The following is a 21083-nucleotide window of genomic DNA, read 5'->3' on the forward strand; positions in this document are numbered from 1 at the left end:
GGCCCATCTTTACCGCGTTCCATGGTGTAGTGGTTGCAAAGATGGACCTCGCCATGGACGTCGGGAGTGAAGTTGGCATCGTGCAACCTATTGCGCACAGTTTCAGTCGTAGCACGACGTACTGCGGCTGCAGGAAAAGCATTACTGAACATGTTGGCGTTGCTGTCAGGGTTCCTCTGAGCCATAATCCGTAGGTAACGGTCATCCACTGCAGTAGTAGCCCTTGGGCGGCCTGAGCGAGGCATCTCATGGACTGTTCTTGTCTCTCTGTATCTCCTCCATGTCCGAACAACGTCGCGTTCGTTCACTCCGAGACGCCTGGACACGTCCCCTGCTGAGAGCCCTTCCTGGCCCAAAGTAACAATGCGGACGCGATCGAACCGTGGTATCGACCGTCTAGGCATGACTGAACTACAGACATCACGAGCCTTCTGCGTCCTTGATGGTGCAATGACTAGAACTGACCTGTTGTTCGACCCCCTCCGTCTAATAGGCGCTGCTCATGCATGGTTGTTTACATCTTTGGGCGGGCTTAGTGACATCTCTGAACAGTGAAAGGGACTGTGACTGTGATATAATATCCAAAGTCAACGTCTATCTTCAGGAGTTCTGAGAACCGGGGTGATGCAAAACTTTTATTGATGTGTGTGTAAACAACACTTAAAGAAAAATGTGAAAATTCAACAAGTATTGAGCTAGGATGTTACTTCCTATTCATTTATCTAAATTTCGGTAGGCAAAATATCTACTGCCTGAATCGAAATCGCGGCCCTGTTTGTTCGACAGCAACACTAAATGATTTATACTGATTGGAATCAAATTTACTATAGTCTCCACGCTGTCTGCCCCTAGTAGTAAAGAGCTCTGTGATCAAACAAGTAGAACTTAACACATTTATTGTTAAAGATTGCCTGTCTGTCAAGCCGAGGTGCCTATATCACCGATTTCAGTGTTGGGAAAGGCAATTCTGCAGCGCCGAACTGCTCATTGCTGCCGATCGCCGTTTAGACGAAGTGCGTGCCGTAGCTGTAAATTATGATCACTCAGAGAACACCAAATGGCTTCCGCAAATATCTTGGGTAGAAATTACATCGGTAAAATGCCGGACACGAATCAAGAGCTCTGCTGGTCCATAAGCCAGGAGCAGAAACTTGAGTCAAGTGTGTGGTCGTAAAAAAGCACTTCGTCTTCACAAAGTGCTGCAGATCCTTTTCTATGAGTAAAGAGAAGCGAAAAGCACTCTATCAAATCTAATAGTGAGACTGTTCACTGGGACCTTTCCAATAACGTCTCGCAGTGTTATCCATTGATGTGTGTCCTCTCGACACCTACAAGAGACTGAGTCCTTCGCCCTGCAGTGCCAAATTTGAATCAAACCTCGTCTCGTTAGCGTGCATTTTCTATGCAGCCACTCACCGCACCTGTTAGGAAGGTAAAACCTCCCACTCTAAGATTTAGGAAGCTGTCACACAGCTGCCTTCAGCTCATGCTCAGCTCGGTAGAAACTTCTAGAACAAATTGTAGCTCCAACTACAAATACAACCAAAGCAGATTCATTTCACAGCCTTGTGGTGGGAATTCGCCTTCTCGTCTGGCGTGAGAACCTCTGCGACAATTAGCTCGCATCTGTCTCAGGGATTCCTCTCACTTACTTCCGTGCTAAAAGGGCTGCTGGCTCCGCTTGAAAGCTGCTGTGTCTGCGATTTTACGCTTTTTTAAGCATCGCCTCGCCCTCAACTCTTTCATAGGCGTTGTACGCTCACCACGAGGAGCCCATTGCACCGGCTTCTAGGACCTCTTTCTTCCTGCTGTCAGAGTCAGCGTGAAATTATCCTCGAGGCATGTAACTCCACAGACATGTTAGGATAAGGCCAACCCGTATCAACCGGTAAATGATAACCCCATCTAAAAATGCAGTAAATATGAAATATGAAACATCAAAATTATTCATATTTGGTGGCAAAATCGTGCCACCCTACACATCCAAGAACGGAACCTGGCTATCTCTCTACACCCCTACAGCAAATTTAATGTTGCGATGACGCTTTTCATGTGGCCGTAGAATATCTCCAGTGCATTTTCATCACGAGGGCGTATCAGGAAGGTGTCGTCATCTTACCGTAGGAAGCGAGATGGACGCAGCCCAGCAGAATTCCTTGCTTCTCAAAGTGCTCCACGAAGTAGTTCGCGACGGCAGGAGACACTGGGGATCCCAAGGCTGTGCCATCCGCTATCTCATAATATTGGTTGTGACACAGGAAGTAGCTTGTCGTTAACCCTGTATTTTAGCATCTGAAGAGCGTGTTCGGGGAAACTTGTGACAGCGAGGGATAAATTGCTAAAGTTTTAAGGTGCCACTGATGAAAGACGCCTCGTGAGTTGGCGGAAGAGGCTAAGCCGCCTGCGTTTCTACCATACAGTGGAGCAAAGACTAGCAAGCGTGCTGTAGAGACATGGACTGATATCAGCGTTCCGGCTGACATCCAAAATAACAGATATGTTATGTCCCATTAAAGACAATACAGGCCTTCTAGTTCCCAACGTATTAGTGTCCCCTGTGAAAGTGACTGCATTCTCTTAGGACTAACTCCTCGCGCTGTTGTTGAGCATTATGCAAAGCATTCACGAGTTAAAAAAAGCGAAAAAGCGAACTTGACAAGTAGGCCGTGGCTGAACATTGCCTGACGAAAGGGCGTGAAATACTATCAGAAAAGACGAAAGTTTGGCTAAAACATCTTCGTACTGAAATTCTGTTCAAAGGCAGCGCCAGAAATTGGAATAAACAGCAATAGTTTTAACAGAAACCAGGGATACGCACTTATCAGGGAGTGGAGAGCGCAAGCAAAGACGGAGTCCTGACACTTGTAGGGAGGTGGGAGAGGCCTTTTCAATCGTGGTGCCGGCCTCTCGCGCCACATGAAGACATTCAGTCCCGCACGGGCTCAAGAGAAAAACAGGCGCAGCAACGAACTTGTGACGTCACACTTGTCAGCTTGTTCGCCCTACCTGGCGAACGCTCGACTCTGTGCGGGGCCCACGGGGAATCAACATGTAACTGAAAAGGTACCCACTAGATATTTGAACTTTGTCGTGTGCGATCGAGAGCTTGCACGCATTTAAACGCGCAATTATTACACTTGTCTGAAATATTTAATCACTCCCTGTGGAGTTACTGACATTCCTAAGACCAAGTAGTGGCACGTGCTGCGACGTACGCGCCACGGTCTATCTTTCTTGTGCACCTTGGTCCCGCGGCGGGACATACCAGCCAGGAGATCCCAACTTGAGTTCCGCGCAAGCGTCACTTCGACCATCTCTAGACGGGTTCCAGGCACTGCCTTCGTTTCTGTACTAGCAGAACACTTTGCCATCCCTTGCAGTCAGTGACTTTAATTTCTGAAGACGATGACGACGGTAGAAACACCTTTCGAAAAGAGGAAGTATTTTATTCGAAGTGACGCGACTAGTAATCCGAGATTATAGTGAAACATGCTAGCACGAAAGACGGTCAATACCGCGGTTCGATCGCGTCCGCATTATTACTTTGTTCCAGACTAACCCATATATGTCGGAGAAAAATGCTATTATCTATCGGTCCCGATAATTCTGTGGTTATTGCGTGCCGTGAACATTATTTACTTTACGTATTTATTTAATGTGATTCCATTGGAGTCATCAGGCCCTCTGTGACATCGGACAAGACCTCAGAAATAACAATTTTAATACGACAAATAATATTCAAATCATGTGGGTGTCTATTGTGACAATGTGAGTAAATAATACTGACTATGAACTAATAAAATTAATACTGGCAGTAGTTGTACTACTGCCGCTTCTGCCACCAAGAGTGATAACAGTAATAATAATAGTAATAATAATAATAATAATAATAATAATAATAATAATAATAGTGACAGTAATTTTTAGATGTAACTTCCTCAAGAAACAGGAGGGTGTTGAGTCAAAATATCTTAGAGTATTCGATTTTTTGTTGTACACAGTCGACTTGCCAGATATGAGCCGAATCGGTTGGCCGTGTCTGTGGCCCGTTCCTTACGAGCGATCGTATCGTCACCGTGGAAATAAAGAACTTTCTAACCTTTACAGGGAAATTGAACTTGATACAATACCTCGTAAATCATCAAGCATTTAAATTTCACGTAATTGCAAAGGAATAGTATACCATTTAATGCGTAAATGGAGCGTCGGAAGTACGTTGAGACTGTCAGCAGACGATGCTGTTGTCTCTAGGGAGGTTGCAACGCCAGAAGCTGTAGCGAATATTTCCGTATTTTTCCCAGTTATGGATGACAAAAATTTTCACCGGGTTATTAAGTTCGGTCGGTAATGAGCAGAATTAGACCTGAGAACACCAATTTATGTAATCACAACTAGGAGTAACAAGCCAAACAAGCTTCGTCGTATTTATAAAAAAGTACCCATTTCCACCACCACCGCTCTCTATCCCTCTCCTCCATCCTCTACACTCTGTCCGTCTCTTCCTGCTCCTATATCTGGCAACCTTCTCCTTCCCCCAGTGATACATTTTGTAGATATATTCAGTGGTATATGTGGATACTATCTGGGAAGTATGCTGCGAATAGAGTGAGTAGCAACGAAGTAATAAATTTGAACGTCTTGCATAATGCGGTAATTTTAAATTCAGTGTTTACGATGTCATACTTCCTGAACTAAGAGTGGTACACTGATGTAATTTTTCTGGTACATTCAGTGGTATACATGAACGCAGTCTGGAGAAAGTGTCGCTAAACACTGTTCATAGTAAAGAAATAATAAAATTAAAGCGTCTTGCTTTGTGTGACAATTTTACTGCGTGAACAGCGAAAATGTAGTAAGCGATAATTGTTTTTCCGTTCATCATTTTGTGGGACTAGTCTGAACGAAAAGTTTTGTAAATCTTTGAAAATATGTGTTAAGTCCGTTCTAAGTCTGTAAGTGTTCTCATTCTTAAATAATCGATGACTACAGTATAGTATTTTCACGTCATGGGCTGCACTACTTTCTAAACCCCACCGTCATCACTTTGATAAGTTGACCGTTGTTACCACAACCATGATTCTTTCCAGACAATAAAAGATATGTGTATCAAGTTTATTTGAAGCCGGTCCATTGTTTAGGAGGATATGTGGAACATAAAGACATACCTATATCCATTTTTATTTTTTGCACAGATGTACGTTTGTCTTTGTGTTTTAACTATTCAATTTTTACATAAGTAGACTCGTTGTCGGCGGCAGCTGTGACCGAGCGGTTCTAGGCGCTTCAGTCCGGAACCGCTCTGCTGCTACAGTCGCAGGTTCGAATTATGCCTCGGGCATGGATGTGTGTGGTGTCCTTAGGTTCGTTAGGTTTCAGTAGTTCTAAGTTCTAGGGATTTGATGACCTGATGACCTCAGATGTTAAGTTCCATAGTGCTCAGAGCCATATGAACCATTTTGACTTGTTGTCATTATAAAATGGAGTCCTGTCAGGTATGAAGATGATCATTACCTCCAGAAATTAAAATTCTGGTATAAAATGGAGTAAATGTATAAATGATATCCTGGATGACAGCGTATTTTTGCTACGACTATGTCGCAACTCGAGAAACCGTAGCGATTGTCTAAAGAGGGCAGACAATTAATTGGTGCAGTGGATGGCAGCTGGCGTTTACTCTGAAAATCAAGTCCCTGCTTTCAAACGCTAAATTCAAGTCAGCAACGATTTCGTTCTCATTGAAATTATCGCCTTATGAAATGTCGTTGGTTTCCATATCTGAACCTTTGCCTCAGGAACTGATTTGCAACATGGGAGAGACACGTAGCGAGCAAAAACTGTGAGCTGCGGCTGCGTGCGTTAAGCTCTTAGGTAGCAAATCGGTACAGTCAGTTACATGCTATTGTTTCTTCAAAGACGCTGTTGTCAAAGCATACCGATTCCATGTGATCAACATTTACGTTAATGAGGCGAAGAAAATACTGGATGGTACTTATTACGTTTGGATAAAAATACTGAGTCCGGTTTATTATTATTTCTCCATATAAACTGCGGAACTAGTTTTGTTTGTTGAATTTCACTTTCTTTGAACAGACAACCTATTCCAGATTTACAGCCATCGTAAGGTCTTGTAAAAACAGCGATGCGGAGAACTGATTGTCGTTTACGACCAGGTCTCTTCTGAGCTGCTGCATTTTTGAGCTCTAATGATCGCTGTAAAACCTAAGCGAGTTATCTGTTCACACAGACTAAAGTTTGACTAATACTGAGAATTACACCGTTTCTTCTTTAACTATCCATGCCAGATCTTCAAGGCAAACTCGTTTTATTTCTCTGAACATCTTAGTACTTCGTTTTTATTGTTCGAACTGGATGACACTGCGGAACTGGGTTTCATCCATGTAATGGGGCGGTTTATTTCTTGTAAGACGAATGAAAGTCAGCTCACTCACATTCGTGTTGTCAGTCCAGATGTTATCTGAGGGTGACGTATCACGTCTGCTATGAAAAGATGAGATAAAGTCGAATAATAAACATGCTCACCGTGCTAAAATACCTCAGGAAGAAGGCTCTGAGCACTATGGGACTTAACATCTACGGTCATCAGTCCCCTAGAACTTAGAACTACTTAAACCTAACTAACCTGAGGACATCACACAACACCCAGTCATCACGAGGCAGAGAAAATCCCTGACCCCGCCGGAAATCGAACCCGGGAACCCGGGCGTGGGAATCGAGAACGCTACCGCACGACCACGAGCTGCGGACTCTCAGGAAGAAGATGAAACAGCATCCAGTCTCCTGACTAACGTTCTATTGTTTTTACACCATTTGATTGGAGTGCGAAAGAAATAAATGCACGAGTAGAAGCGTCTTTGAGCTCTTTTTCGGAACTGAACAGAATTCAGAAAACGAAATTATCGAAAATAAAATATCTGAAAATTGAGCGAAAGTTAAGATTTCTTATTTCCCCTCCTTCTAGGACATATTTGGAAAGAGAATTAAACTCCACATAGAAAAAACAGGAAGTTTCAGGTTTCCTGATGCCAGTGTAATCACTTAGTTCTGTTTCGTCGTAGAGTCATTTCGCCCCTTCACAAAGTTACATCCATCAGTTTCCAAATATACGTTTTATTTGTGTTGAGGTCTTCAGTGGAAAGACTGTTTTCACACAGCTCCTCACGCTAGGTTATTCTGTGCAAGTCTCTTCTTGTCTGAGTAACTACAGCAACATAAATCCATTTGAACCTGCTTCTTCTATTCACGCCTTGTTCGACCACTGCAACTTTTACCCTCCACACTTCATTACCTAATTCACAGATACTTGAAGCGTAAGAATGTGCCCTTTCAAAACGACCTCTTTTTTTACTCAAAATGTGCCAAAAATATATTCTGTGCCATTTCGATGCAGTACCTCCCCATCGGTTATAAGTCTATCCATTTAATCATCAGCATTTTTCGATAGCACTACATTTTAGAGTCTTCGTGTTTAACCTGTCTATCCTCCGCGTCCCATTTCAGTATAATGCTACACTCCAGAAAAATACCTCCAGGGAAGACCTTCTAGGACTAAAATTTATATTAGACGTTAATTAAATCCTTTTTACAAGAAACACTTTTCCTGATGTGCTCGTTGTGCACTTTATGTTCTCTCTGCTTCGGCCATCATCAGTCACTTTCCAGCCCAAACGACAAAACTCTTCAAAGTGTCTGCGTCTCATCCTAATCTAATTCATTCAGCGTTGCCTGATTTAATTCGGCTACGTTACATTACCCTTGCTTTACTGTTATTAACATTCAACTTATAGCGTCATTTCAATACTCTCTCAATTGTGTTGCACTGTTCTTCCAAGTCGTTGGCTGTCTGCCACAGAATTACACTGGCATCAGGAAACCTGAAACTTCCTGTTTTTTCTATGTGGAGTTTAATTCTCTTTCCAAATATGTCCTAGAAGGAGGGGAAATAAGAAATCTTAACTTTCGCTCAATTTTCAGATATTTTATTTTCGATAATTTCGTTTTCTGAATTCTGTTCAGTTCCGAAAAAGAGCTCAAAGACGCTTCTACTCGTGCATTTATTTCTTTCGCACTCCAATCAAATGGTGTAAAAACAATAATCCTACTTATTGATTCTACCTCTTTATTGTCTGTTTATACAGTTTTCTTTGAGGACTGTACGTGGGATCAGTCACTTATTACTGAGGTTAATTTTCAAATTTTTCTGTTGAGTTTCATGTACACCAGACGCAATCAGTAAAACGAATCGTATTTGTTTCATCCCCACATATTCCTTCTTCATTTTCTCTGATTAAGTCTCTGGAAATAACCTCTACTCCAAAAATTATTTTTATGTCATAAAATATCTTTACCTGATTCATCTTTCATTTCTGAATTTCCAACTATCCTGTTGACATCTAAAGGATCTCTGGGATTCATGTACATATTCTTAAATACAATACCACAGACTGAATCAATAACATGTTTCTTAATGTTATATGAAAGAAGGAAATATTTTCGGTGAAATCCTTTCCTGCATTCGACGTGGTGAACGGCCTAACAATGGTATCTTGGCGTACTAGCCTTGAATTTGAGTTCGGCGTTGGTTCGAATTTCTCGGTGGAACATATTCGGCAGCAAAGTTCAAGGTCAGTCACGAATTCAGAGAACACATGACTACTGAATATCGCTGGTGTTTTGTCGTGGGTGGTTCTTGCCGATACGAACGTATTCATTCCATGTACCTCATATGTCACGACGGCTTCGTGACATGATATTAATTCGTATGGGCGTGTCGTTTAATAGCGGGCTACCGATTCTGTTCGGTTTGTTGGGCGTCATGTTTTGTCATTAATTACTGTGTTTACAGAGAGTCGGTGCAACATTAATCGTTTCTCTGGGTGTTCTGGGTACGTCCTTAGACGGTATAATTATGTACGTAAGTTCTATTCCCTCGTATGTATACGTCATTTCTTGTGAAATTAGCACTAGTCTGCCTTGTTCCTTTGCTCATTTAGTGACGTTAGGTCCGGTATTACGTTTTGCCTGCACTCAGCACGATAACTTTTTTTATTACGTATTGTATTCTAACAGCCAACACTAAACGTTTTGTCCAATTTTGATGTACAGCACGGTGATATGTTTCGAGATAATTTAGCGTGTCTTTAGGCACCGTGCCTACACGAAATGCGAGTAATAAAATACGTAAATAGTTTTATTTGTAAGAGGTTGCTATCATGGTCGAAGCAAAGCAGAATTGCTGAACGAGAGTGGTTTTTGGAGGGTTCCTGTTGTTGTGGTAGGCCTTTGGAGGTGTTTAATCACAGATAACTCTGTGCGTGATGTAGAGAAAGTGAAGTGGTACGGATTCTACGTACAAACCACAAACTTCAGGGAAATTCGCTTTTTCGAACTGATGTTTTGGTGGACAACGTCATATGACAAGAACAGCGGGGAGACTCCTAAGGGGTTGTTGAGTGGTCTGATTGGAAAGGATTTCCCGCCCCGCGCAAAATATCATCATTGATTCACGATATATGAATATTGCGACTAAAGTGGATCTTTCAAGCGTAAGTGACAGTGATGCATGAGAAGTGTTTACTGTCATGTCTGAGTTACTAATGCTAGTGAAAGAGAGAAGGAATAAAATGAAACAGTACATAAAACTTTTTTAAATATACATCTTTATTTTTCAGTCTACATATTTATTTTTCAACATACTCACCGTGGCGACGAATACATTTGTCTCAACGGGGGACCAGTTTGTATATACTGTAACTTCAGAATGTTTGCCTTCGTTGACGTAGCCAAAACCTCTCATGTGCTTGCAACGCTTCATCACTTTCAGAGTGAAGTCCTCGAAGGTGTTCATAAACTTATGAATTATTACGGTACGGAGTCTGTACCACAAACAAATCCTTACGCCACTACCGCACGCAGAAGCGAAACACCTTCACACTGCCGTTAACATGAAAATTCCCAAATAATGACTGTCAGCTCTGATTGCAGTCGTTCTCTTAATCTTGCTTCGGGCAAAGTGAAGAAACCTGCCGTTGGAGGCCGTAGTGAGATTCTTCGCTCTCCTTTCGCCGTCTGGTCAAACTGCCTCGTCTCTAAAGGCACTAGCGCTAACCATATTACAAAACGCAATCTCGGTAACTTCTTGTAATCTTTAGCAAACCAAAAGGCTATCTTGCTCTTGTATTTCGTTTTTCTTTCTGATTTTTTAACTCTTCATAGTTTTGTTACGTACTTCTTAGGTCTGCGCGTCACTTGTAGTTCTTTTGCGTCGACTGCTCTCTTTCACGTAGACATTCTCTGCTTTTTTATGTTCTCTAAGACAATTTCACTGCTGTTCTCGTTCTTTTAGTACGACGGAAGCCTTCCAATATCAGCAGAATATGTATCTGAAATTATTTCTTTCTCCTTATTCTTCCCAATAGATCCGCATATCACTTTATAACATCTGTTACCCCCGCAGTTCCTATTTTCGTTTTAAAAAGACGCTTAAAGCTCTATTTAGTCATCGTTTATCATTTGTTCTTTACAAATAACCCAAAGCTATTAGGCTTTTCTTTACTCTTACTTTATTTGTTCTATGTTGTTGCGCATTTCGTATGTTTTTTTTTTTATACGAACTTGAATCTGATCTCATAATTCATATCACCAGTAGCCCCAGTTATAATAATTTACTGCTAACAATTTGTTCGTGTAAGTAGATTCTGGTTTCATTAGCGTGTTTGTTTAGCTTTCCTTCGGATGGAAGTCCCGTTGTTTTTGTTTCGTAGGTCTCCTACCGTGGCTTCCACAAACATTTTGGTGTAGCATGAGATGCAAATGTGTCACGTGGCAGTAAATTTCATGAAATGTATACATTTACTGCCCTGCTGGGATATTGAGCGTTCAGTGTGCGACTGCCACAGAGAGGACTCATGTTCGGCCCTGTGTACTGCCGAAGAATTTACGGGGAGCTGGTACCAGCATGTAACGCGACAAAGACTGAGGAACCACTGGGAGGGTACTTAAGGGTCCACCTACTAAGGCTGTTAGTAACACCGCCAGTGTCCAATTGGACAAGAATCAACTGGAAAGGATCGTTTGGGTTTAACGCCCCGTCGACGCCGTGATCGTTGCAGATGGATCACAAACTCGAATTGGTGAAGGATGAAGAAAAAAATTGGCTCTCTCCTTCCAAAGGTACACTGTGTGATCAAAAGTATCCGGACACCACCAAAAACATACGTTTTACATATTAGGTGGGTTGTGCTGCCACCTACTTCCAGGTATTCCATATCAGCGACCTTAGTAGTCATTAGACATCGTGAGAGAGCAGAATGGGGCGCTCCGCAGAACTCACGGACTTCAAAAATGGTCCGGTGATTGAGTGTCACTTGTGTCATACGTCTGCACGCGGTATTTCCACACTGCTAAACATCCCTAGGTCCCCTGTATCCGATTTGATAATGAAGTGGAAACGTGAAGGGACACGTACAGCACAGAAGCTTATAGGCCGACCTCGTCTGTTGACTGACAGAGATTGCCCCAGTTGAAGAGGGTAGTAATGTATAATAGGCAGACATCTATCCAGACCATCACACAGGAATTCCAAACTACATCAGGATTCACTGCAAGTACTATGACAGTTAGGCGGGAGGTGAGAAAAAAAGGATTTTCATGGTCGAGCGGCTGCTCATAAGCCACACATGACGCCAGTAAACGCCAAATGACGCCTCGCTTGGTATAAGGAGCGGCTCCATTGAACGACTGAAAAGTGGAAAAACGTTGTGTGGAGTGACGAGTCACGGTACACAATGTGGCTATCCGATGGCATGCCCGGTGAACGTAGGCGTATGTAGTGCCAACAGTAAAATTCGGAGGCGGTGGTGTTGTTGTGTGATTGTGTTTTTGTTGGAGGTGGCTTGCACCCCTTGTTGTTTTGCGTGGCACTATCGCAGCACAGGCCTACATTGATGTTTTAAGCACGTCTTGCTTCCCACTGTCGAACGACAATTCGGGGATGGCGATTGCATCTTTCAACACGATCGAGCACCTGTTCATAAAGCACGGCGAGTGGCGGATTGATTACACTACAATAACATCCCTGTAACGGACTGGCCTGCACAGAGTCCTGACGTGAATCTTATAGAACACCTATGGAATGTTTTGGAATGCCGATTTAGTGCCTGGCCTCACCGACCGACATGATACCTCCCCTCAATGCAGCACTCCGTGAAGAATGGGCTGCCATTCCCCAAGAAACCATCCAGCACCTGACTGAAGTATGCCTGCGAGAGAGGAAGCTGTTATCAAGGCTAAGAGTGGTCCAACACCATACTGAATTCCAGCATTACCGATAGTGGGAGCCACGAACTTGTAAGTCATTTTCAGCCAGGTTTCCGGATACTTTTGATCACATAGTGTACCATCCTGACTTTCGGCTTAAGTGATTTATGGAAATCATGGAAAACTTAAATCTAGATTGTTGGAGAGGGATTCGAACCACCGACCCTCCAAATGCGAGTCCAATGGTTTACTGCTGCGTTACCTCACTTGGTGGACGGGTTGGAAGGAGATGGGAGGAAGGAAAGGAAATACTGCTAAACCATGTACTTATTTTCCAATAACAGAAAAGTGACTGAACGATGATTCATGTCGATATATTACCCAACAAGGCAAAGTGAAGACTTGGTAACGGTAGCACATTGGTTGTTTCTACGCCAGAGAAACACAGAGGAGTGGTAGTTGTAGTATACACTCCAGTATTATTGCAACTGCAGCACTGCCACACACTACGCAGTGACCTGAGTAGTGTAACAATCACTGACTGACCCTTCTTTTTTTTTCTACAATAGTCCAATACAAAAAATTCAGCCTGTATGAAACGCACGTTTCGCCTACAAAAACCACTGGCTTTAATTCTGATTTTTCATTCTCCGTAAAAATCTAATGTAGAGTAAGAGGCAGAGTCTGTAGCGCAGGCCTGCGATCAGAGTATCGGGACGACTGGGGATAGGAATGCAGCCATTCTATTGGCGCCGCGGAATTAGGAGAGAAGGGGGAGATGGGTGCCATGCTGCGGTCTTCTCACTGCCAGCAAAGCTAATTTCGTAATTCAAAGCAAGTGTAATGAGTGCAAAACAGAACACGCTTTTTTATTACAGATTACCTGTTTCAAACTGAATTGTAGATCATCGGCAGATATAGGCTGGGCAAAGTAAAAACGAGTCCCGGCAAAATATATTGACATAAGTGTTACACTATAAATAATTTTGACAGGGGAACTGAAAATAACGTTAAAATATCATGATCTCTTTCATCCTGAGTGTTGGAAAGGGCAGCTGCTCAGTAATGCTTGGAATGTAACATAACCGTACAGAGGATGAGTTGGGGAAGATGACGTGAGATATGCACAAGTCGGTAACGAGTATTGATAAAGTATTAACAAAATGGTTCCGTCATAAAATTTTGACTATGTAACGTTTCCCATTGCATCCACTGTACTTTTTACGTTTCTTATGTTACATTCTTACCACTGCTGATGTAATACACTTTCTAGCATTAGGTATTAAAAATTTCTCGCCGTTTTAATGTTCTTTGTAGTATCAGTGACAGTTTTTTTTTTTTCTAGAGCTATCTTCAAAAATGGTTCAAATGGCTCTGAGCACTATGGGACTTAACTTCTAAGGTCATCAGTCCCCTAGAACTTAGAACTACCTAAACCTAACTAATCTACGGACATCACACACATCCATGCCCGAGGCAGGATTCGAACCTGCTACCGTAGCGGACACGCGGTTCCAGACTGTAGCGCCTAGAACCGCTCGGCCACCATTCCACATAGACCTGATTAATGCTTTGTACTGAAAATTAATAAAGTGTGAAGGTTATACAGCACAGGGCATAATGGGAAAGCAAATGCTCTACACTGTTTGATCTGTGTGCTTTATTAATGTTCAGTTCAATTTATATTTAAGAATCACTGTAGATCATGATTGCGCGAAGTTAACGAATACCAATTTCAGTCAAGCACCAGAAATTTCTTTAAAATGTTCTCTACGTAACTGTGGTCCCCATGAAGAAAGAAAAATTATTTACCGATATCGCTGTAGTGTTACCGTAAAGTAATTTTTATACTGATCCTTTTGCCAACTTAGATTTGAAGATGATTCGCTGATCATATCTAAACCGGTCATCACTAGCTCCAAATAGTGACCCATTCAGTGTTTTGCATCCTTTAATAAACTTAATAACGTTGTCAACAATCCGACACGACAACACACGAGGTTTCTTCAGTCACCACTTTTTGTGTCTGCCTCCGTAAGAACGCGCAATACTTTGAACTGCAGCATAGTTGTACTATAATTATCCCATTCCTATCTTATTTGTGACAGTAAAATCGGCCAAATTTTTGTTGTGCAGTTGCACTGAATCACGACAGTCTTGCGACATAAAAATAGTCCAATCAGTGGTAGTTAAATAAAAACTGAGCTTCTACTTATCTTTTGGACGGCTACATCAGTCCACGGGCTGAAATTATCTATTCGTTACTGTCCAATAAGGAGGTGTGGATTTGCTTCAGGAAATGACTTAAAGCTAGTGGTTTCCTGTTGAATGTTTATTAGGACGTTTTGTTGAATGTGACCGAGCGGTTCTAGGCACTTCAGTCAGGAACCGCGCCACCGCTACGGTCGCAGGTTCGAATCCTGCCTCGGGCATGGATGTGTGTGATGTCCTTAGATTAGATTGGTTTAAGTAGTTCTAAGTTCTAGGGGACTGATGACCTCAGCTGTTAAGTCCCACAGAGCTCAGAGCCATTTGAAACATTTTTTGCTAAATGCTAACATTATTATGGCAGGGTTTAGATCACACATATATATTTTCATTGACATTGCTTTTTAATTCAGATTCGTACGCACGCCATGACTTCACAGAACCGTCACATAACCACGACTAATCGCCTCGCGTGCCGCCATCAACCTCCAAAAACAATCTCACGTCGAAGATACATATTTTCACTGTTTAGGCGCAAACAAACTATTCTCTCTGATTTTACGGTTTTATCAAGAAAATGTGTATTCATAATATCATTTGTTGCATTAGATTATTTTAACTTTTCATGTTATATCACTTTATACACTTTTATAAATTGCTCGTAATAAAAAGGGAAGTAAGACAAGTGGCTGTGTTATTCTGAATTGCGATGCAAATTTCCTTCAGACATGGATGTAGTATCTTATTTATCCGCCGACAATGGGCAACCGATATTCAAGTAAAATGTTCTCCCTGTACGGCAATATACATATTGGATATACGAGTACAGGATGTAGACAGATACTTGGCGACATACGGAAGTTTCGGTCGGGCCGTGAGCCGAATGGTAAGACGACGGCGGAAAATCCGGGTTCGAGTCTCGGTGCGTCACAAATTTTCATTGTTGACATGGCATTATGCAGCTGATGGTTGTCCGTATTCTTAACTGCGAATACATGTAACGTGTTTTAAAACGGCTGTAGTTGCGGCATTTCCTGTTTCTTCTTTCCATCGTAATTTAGAATAATATAGGCACTGCTGTATCGTATGAAAGGAGGCCTAGTGAAAGAATTTAAATATCTGGAGAAATGGATAAGGTGGACTACAATAGAGCGCAAGGCAATAGAATTCAGGAGAAACGAACTCGAATTGCCCATCCAATTGACAAAAGAGATATGGGACAAGAAATCCGTTTCATGGGGCTCCAAAATTAAGCATTTTATTGCTGCAGAAACCCTAACCATGAATCACAAAAGCCGGATAGAACAATTAAAGCTAACAGAAAGAATTTTTTTTTTTAAATCAGAGGAACAAAATTTCAGGATGATAAGGTCGTATACAGCAAGAAGGAAATTCTCTACAAAAAATTCGAAAAACTGTGAGATACTATGAGTCAAAGGAGACAACATTTTTACGTACATCCCTAAGTAGACTCTAACAGATACTCTAAAAGAATTTTTTATTTCTTCCATAAATGCATAATGAAACCTAATTCCTTTACGGAAACTGAAAAAGACCTAAGAGAATTAAAAATTAGAGTTAAGTTATTATTCCATAGAACAGCTCAGGTGAGTACTTAGAGACGAAAAAATAAAGTACGAAACCCACAATTTCAGAATAGAAGAGAAGGAGGCCAGAGAGAACGAAGAAATACCTGTCATAAAAGAAGGAACAATACGCAAAGAAATGACTGACTTATTGTAACCCAGAGAGCCTGAAACGAAAGAAGAAGAAAATACCAGGATTACTAACTTTCTGGGGTGGACGTACATTTGAATAAAAGCATACCGAATAATCTCATAAACATGAAATAAGGTAAACAAACGGAGGTAACGGGTAAATACAATAAAAGACCAAGCTCCCCTGCAAAATCCCGTACCGCATAAATATGAACAATAGAGTGGCCGGAATCGATCGGTTCAGTCTGTAAAAAGGATATCAGCATAGGTAGGATCATTACAAGCTGCAAAAGCGGAGGTACTGGCGTAGCAGTGAGATCTGTTTGTCTCGTTGCACAGGTGGGCACGGTGCGCAACACGCGCTTCATCACGGTGACGTCGACGTTCGAGCGCCTGCTGGAGCCCAGCAAGACCGAGGCGCCCGGCACTGCGCCTGGAGGCGTGCCGACGGCGGCGCCCGCCCCCGCACCGGAGAACATCCTCTCGCTGGAGGGCAGCCTGCCGCTGGAGGCGGGCATGGCCACGCTGCCCGTGCTGACGCTGTCGCCCGGCACCGAGACGCCGCCGCTGCACACCACCACCGAGACCTTCAGCACGACCACGCTGCTGCTCAAGACGCACGTCCTGCCCATCGTCGCCCCTGCCGGCAACACCACCAGGTAAGCACACCTCGCAGCACCTCTTGTCGCTTGTGTACAGCCCTACTTCATGTCGTCTCAGTTCAGCCATCCGTTTACTGTTCTCTACACGTTTGTCACAGCAATGCCTACAATGTTTTGTTCTAGATTACTGTTCCTTCTTTGCCATCAAATGTATTGCTTCGAGGAAATCGGTACATGTGATGTACATGTACAAGAAAAAGGAATGATTACAATTTCAGGAAAATTGGATGATTTATTGAACAGAATGAGCTCCACATATTGAGCGTTGGTCCACCTCTGGCCCTTATGCAAGCAGTCATTCTGCTCGGCATTGATAGAGCTGTTATACATCATCCTGAGGAAAACGTGCCAAAGTCTGTACTACTGGCGCATCAAATCGTCTAAATCACGAGATGGTTCGAGGATCATGCCCATAATGCTCCACAACGTTCTCAATTCGGGAGAGATTCATTGACGTTCCTGGTCAAGATGGGGTCTAGTAAGCACTAAGACAAGCTGTACAAACTCTCTCCGTGTGCGACGGGGAATTATCTTGGTGAAGTGTAAGCCCAGAATGCCTTTCCATGAAGGGTAACATAAAGCGAATAGAATATCGTGGATATACAGCTGTGCTGTGAGGATACAGCGGGTGACAACCAGAGGGCACCCTAGACCATGAGTCTTTGATTGTCGGGCCATCTGGCGGGCGACTGTCAGGATGGTATTCCACCGCTGTCTGTTGAATCATCGGGGCTCAGTTCGAAGCTGTACTTATCACTGAAGGCAATTCTACTCCAGTCAGTGAGATCCCAGACCGAAGATGTGCCTGGAGACGCCTCGAAAAGTGGTCCGATACCTGCCTGTCGTCTGCCATATGGCCTGACAACCAAGAGTGATAGTCCGTGGTGCCATTTCATTTCATAACAGGTGTCCTTTGGCTGTCATCTGCGGCACTCTTACAGCACAGTGGTATGCTATCATTGCTCTAAACTTTTTCCACTGTCCATTTTTCTGAAATTAAACTAGCATTTAGGCGATGAAACACCTGACAAGTGAAGAAGTCCTCGCAGTCCAGAAGATTAGAGAAATTACTGGTTTAACTGGAAAACGGCGCTAGTGATTTCCCCCAGTTATCCATTTCACTCATCAACTAGACACTAGTTCCTGGAAAGTCCTTCTCAACCATGTACTCTTGCTCCCTCTACATGAGCAGCGTCATAGTCTGTGTGACATGTTGATCGTTGCGATTGCAGCTGCAGTTCACACCAATTTTACTAGATTGAATCATTCCTACTTCGCAAAGCGGCGGACATTTCTCCACGGCGTGCGGTAGCCCTGAGAACTTATGAGGAATGAAACATGAGAAAAAGCCTCGGCTGGGAGAAGCGTCTGTGGGAGCAAGCGGAGGCGACGCAGTGGCTTCAGAGGCTTCCCGGTCTCCATACTGCGGCCTCATTCCCAAGATTAATCGTCTGTTCCTTGAGAAGCCTTAACGGTGCCCACGCATGGTCCTTTCCCACATGAAATGGCCATCTTAGGAGACATTACGACGTCGGCACACACACACACACACACACACACACACACACACACACACACACACACACACACACACACACACACACACGCAACACGAGAGAGTTTTATTGTGGTAGCCAACTGTTGTGGAAGGACACAGTACCGTAATATTTTTCGAGCACCAGTGACAAGCATGTAAGACTGTTGTCTACGTTTACTCGTGATGATAGTGTGACGTTAAGTGCTGCCACTTAACAACGTATGCGGCTCGTACGTGTATGTGACGTAGAACTCCACTTAAGTTGCCTTCTTGAGGTACTTCACGCTGGACACGAAAGTATCATTTTGTGAAAAATCCGCAAAGGATTCTCCTAGAATTCCGGAAGTGACTCACTTCGAGTCACCGAGCCATGTCCCGACAATTTCCAAGCAAATAATACTGGAGTTAACACGGTCTGGAAGGGAGGACATTACAACACACTTCAAATATCATTTCAGAAAAACGTGGAAAATTATTAATTTATCAGAAACTGTTGCTAAAAGTGCAAAAAGAAGTTCCGGCCTCAGTGATCAAGTTCAGCTTTTTTCAAAGTGTTCAGTGATAGATTATTTAAATTTTATTAATTTCCAGAACACAATAAACACATACTTTTCTATAACTACGTCTACCATTAGCTTGTAAATGGCGCTAATTTATTGTAAAACAGCATTCTTGTGGAAACAGCGGGAGAGAGAGTGTGCGTAAAAAATCAGTCCTCACATTTGTACAGCTTCTCCTTTCTGAGTCACAATACCAGTGAGTTAATTCAACCAGCCGCAGGCAACCTACCTATAGCTAGATACGGCCTCATACTTTTGTATCCCTTCTGATTCACAGGAAGAGTCTGTCTCAACCCATATACCCCGTTATGAAGTAAATCTTTCTTTTTCAGATGTAGGGTACATTATACTTTCACTTCACTAACAGACGTATGTGGTCAGGGAGGTAAACACAAAATTCCAGGCTGTAGTATTCCCCCAGGTTTTGATAGCTTCTGCAACTGAGTAGTCAGTGCGGCTGACTCCCATGCGGAGGACCTGGGTTCGATTCGTGGTGCTGTCAGGGGCTTTTTCCTTGCTGGGAGTGCGGGAACAGCGTTCACTCAGCCTCGTGATGCCAACTGAGGGGCTACTTGACCAAGTGGTAGCGGCTCCAGGTCAAGAAGACTGACGATGGCGGAAAGAGCGGTCTGCTGACCCCACGACCCTCCACACCTCATCCACTGAAACTACTGGGGGAGGATGAGGAGGCGGCCGGTCGGTTCCGATGGGGCTGGCAGTTCCTGTGGACGTAGTTTACACTCTCGTTCAAAACTTCTGAAACATATACTTTTCCCTGTAGCATTTTTATGGTTCTATTGTCCTAAGTGTAAATTAGTGTAAACAAAATATAACGACAGCAAAGTTGTCTGTGAGAAGAAACATTTCTCAAACAGAATATCTCTTTCAGTCGCCTACACTAGAACTAGGAAGAAAATATTGTCATAGGCTTGATAGACAGGTCAATGCAGTTAGCAGCAAACTTACAAGCAATTGATTTCTTTCCTTCATTCATATTTATCCGCCACGGTCCATGTCTTCTATGGTTTAATGCGGGCAGTGCTTTCCTTACTTAGCTATACGTCTCAAGTCGTAATAGTTCTTTAACGAGGAACATTCTTCCAAACTTCTGCAGAATTCTTGTTTCGCCAACCGTTCAAAAAATAGCTTTCCTCGTGACACACCGTTTGAATTTCATCAAGAACGCAGAGCACATCGTCAAAAATATCCCTTTCCATCCGGCTCATTCATTTGTCACAGCGATACAAAACAATATTTCATACATCCTTCTCCTTTAGCGTTTGTCCCGTCTGGTGGCAGGATCCACTGAGTGGGTTCGATTTATGCAAGCTGCTTGATCGTACGCCATGCCTGGATGAAGATTTACAGCCGTCTGGTCGTTGTTTAGAGTGTCGGCCCATCACTTTCTTGTTCGTCCCTTGGGTCTCTTTCTCGTGGGTTCCAGTGCGTAGGCTGCCATTGGTACAGTAGTCCAGCACATGTTCCATCTAACGCAGAGTGCTTTCTCGCATTTTCTCCTGGATCGGTGCTACCCCAAAACTTTTACTGGTAGTATCGTTCGAAATGTTATCCAGTCGAGTGATACCACCTGTCCATCTAAGCATCTTCGTCTTCATAACTTCAGTCGTTGTTCTACCTCTTTTCTATCTGGCCGTAGACAGTGACGGGGCGAGTAACACTCCGGTAGATCTTTGATTTTAGCTGGTACTCTATCTGCAGGTGACCCATAAGGCCAATTGCAACTTCATCCACGCTGCCTACGTCATCAAGTTGACCTGTTCCGTAAGTTCGGTATCGCCATATTTTTTTTTTTTTCCTACAGGCCTTAAAATCATTTGATCCATTCACTTTCAGAAACTTTTGTATAGTAAAGAGGCTGCTAGAATACTTTTTTCTCCTTGGTGAAGGCATTTCTTGTCTCAGAAATTCGGTTTCCAACCCTTGATTTATTCTGCGTTTTTCAGATGACCTGTAAGTTATTGAACCATTCTCTTGAAAAAGTTTTTTCCCAATACGTACTAGAATATTGATTTGTTCTTCTTTATCGCCAGCCAATATTTACATTTACATGTATTTTTTTCGTGCCGTATTCCTTCCTCGTGACGCACTGTGATTAACATAC

General features: G+C 42.9%; 1 protein-coding gene across 1 annotated transcript in view; it reads left to right on the forward strand.

Annotated features, from left to right (window-relative positions):
- Positions 1-21083, forward strand: part of LOC126413115 (calphotin) — an 831469-nt gene that overhangs the window by 799682 nt on the left and 10704 nt on the right. The window contains exon 16 of the mRNA XM_050083006.1: positions 16542-16861. Within this exon, the coding sequence (XP_049938963.1) occupies positions 16542-16861 (320 nt within the window). The remainder of the gene's footprint in view (positions 1-16541; positions 16862-21083) is intronic.

Source organism: Schistocerca serialis, chromosome 7 (genome assembly GCF_023864345.2).
Source record: "Schistocerca serialis cubense isolate TAMUIC-IGC-003099 chromosome 7, iqSchSeri2.2, whole genome shotgun sequence".
NCBI classification, from domain to species: Eukaryota; Metazoa; Arthropoda; class Insecta; order Orthoptera; family Acrididae; genus Schistocerca; species Schistocerca serialis.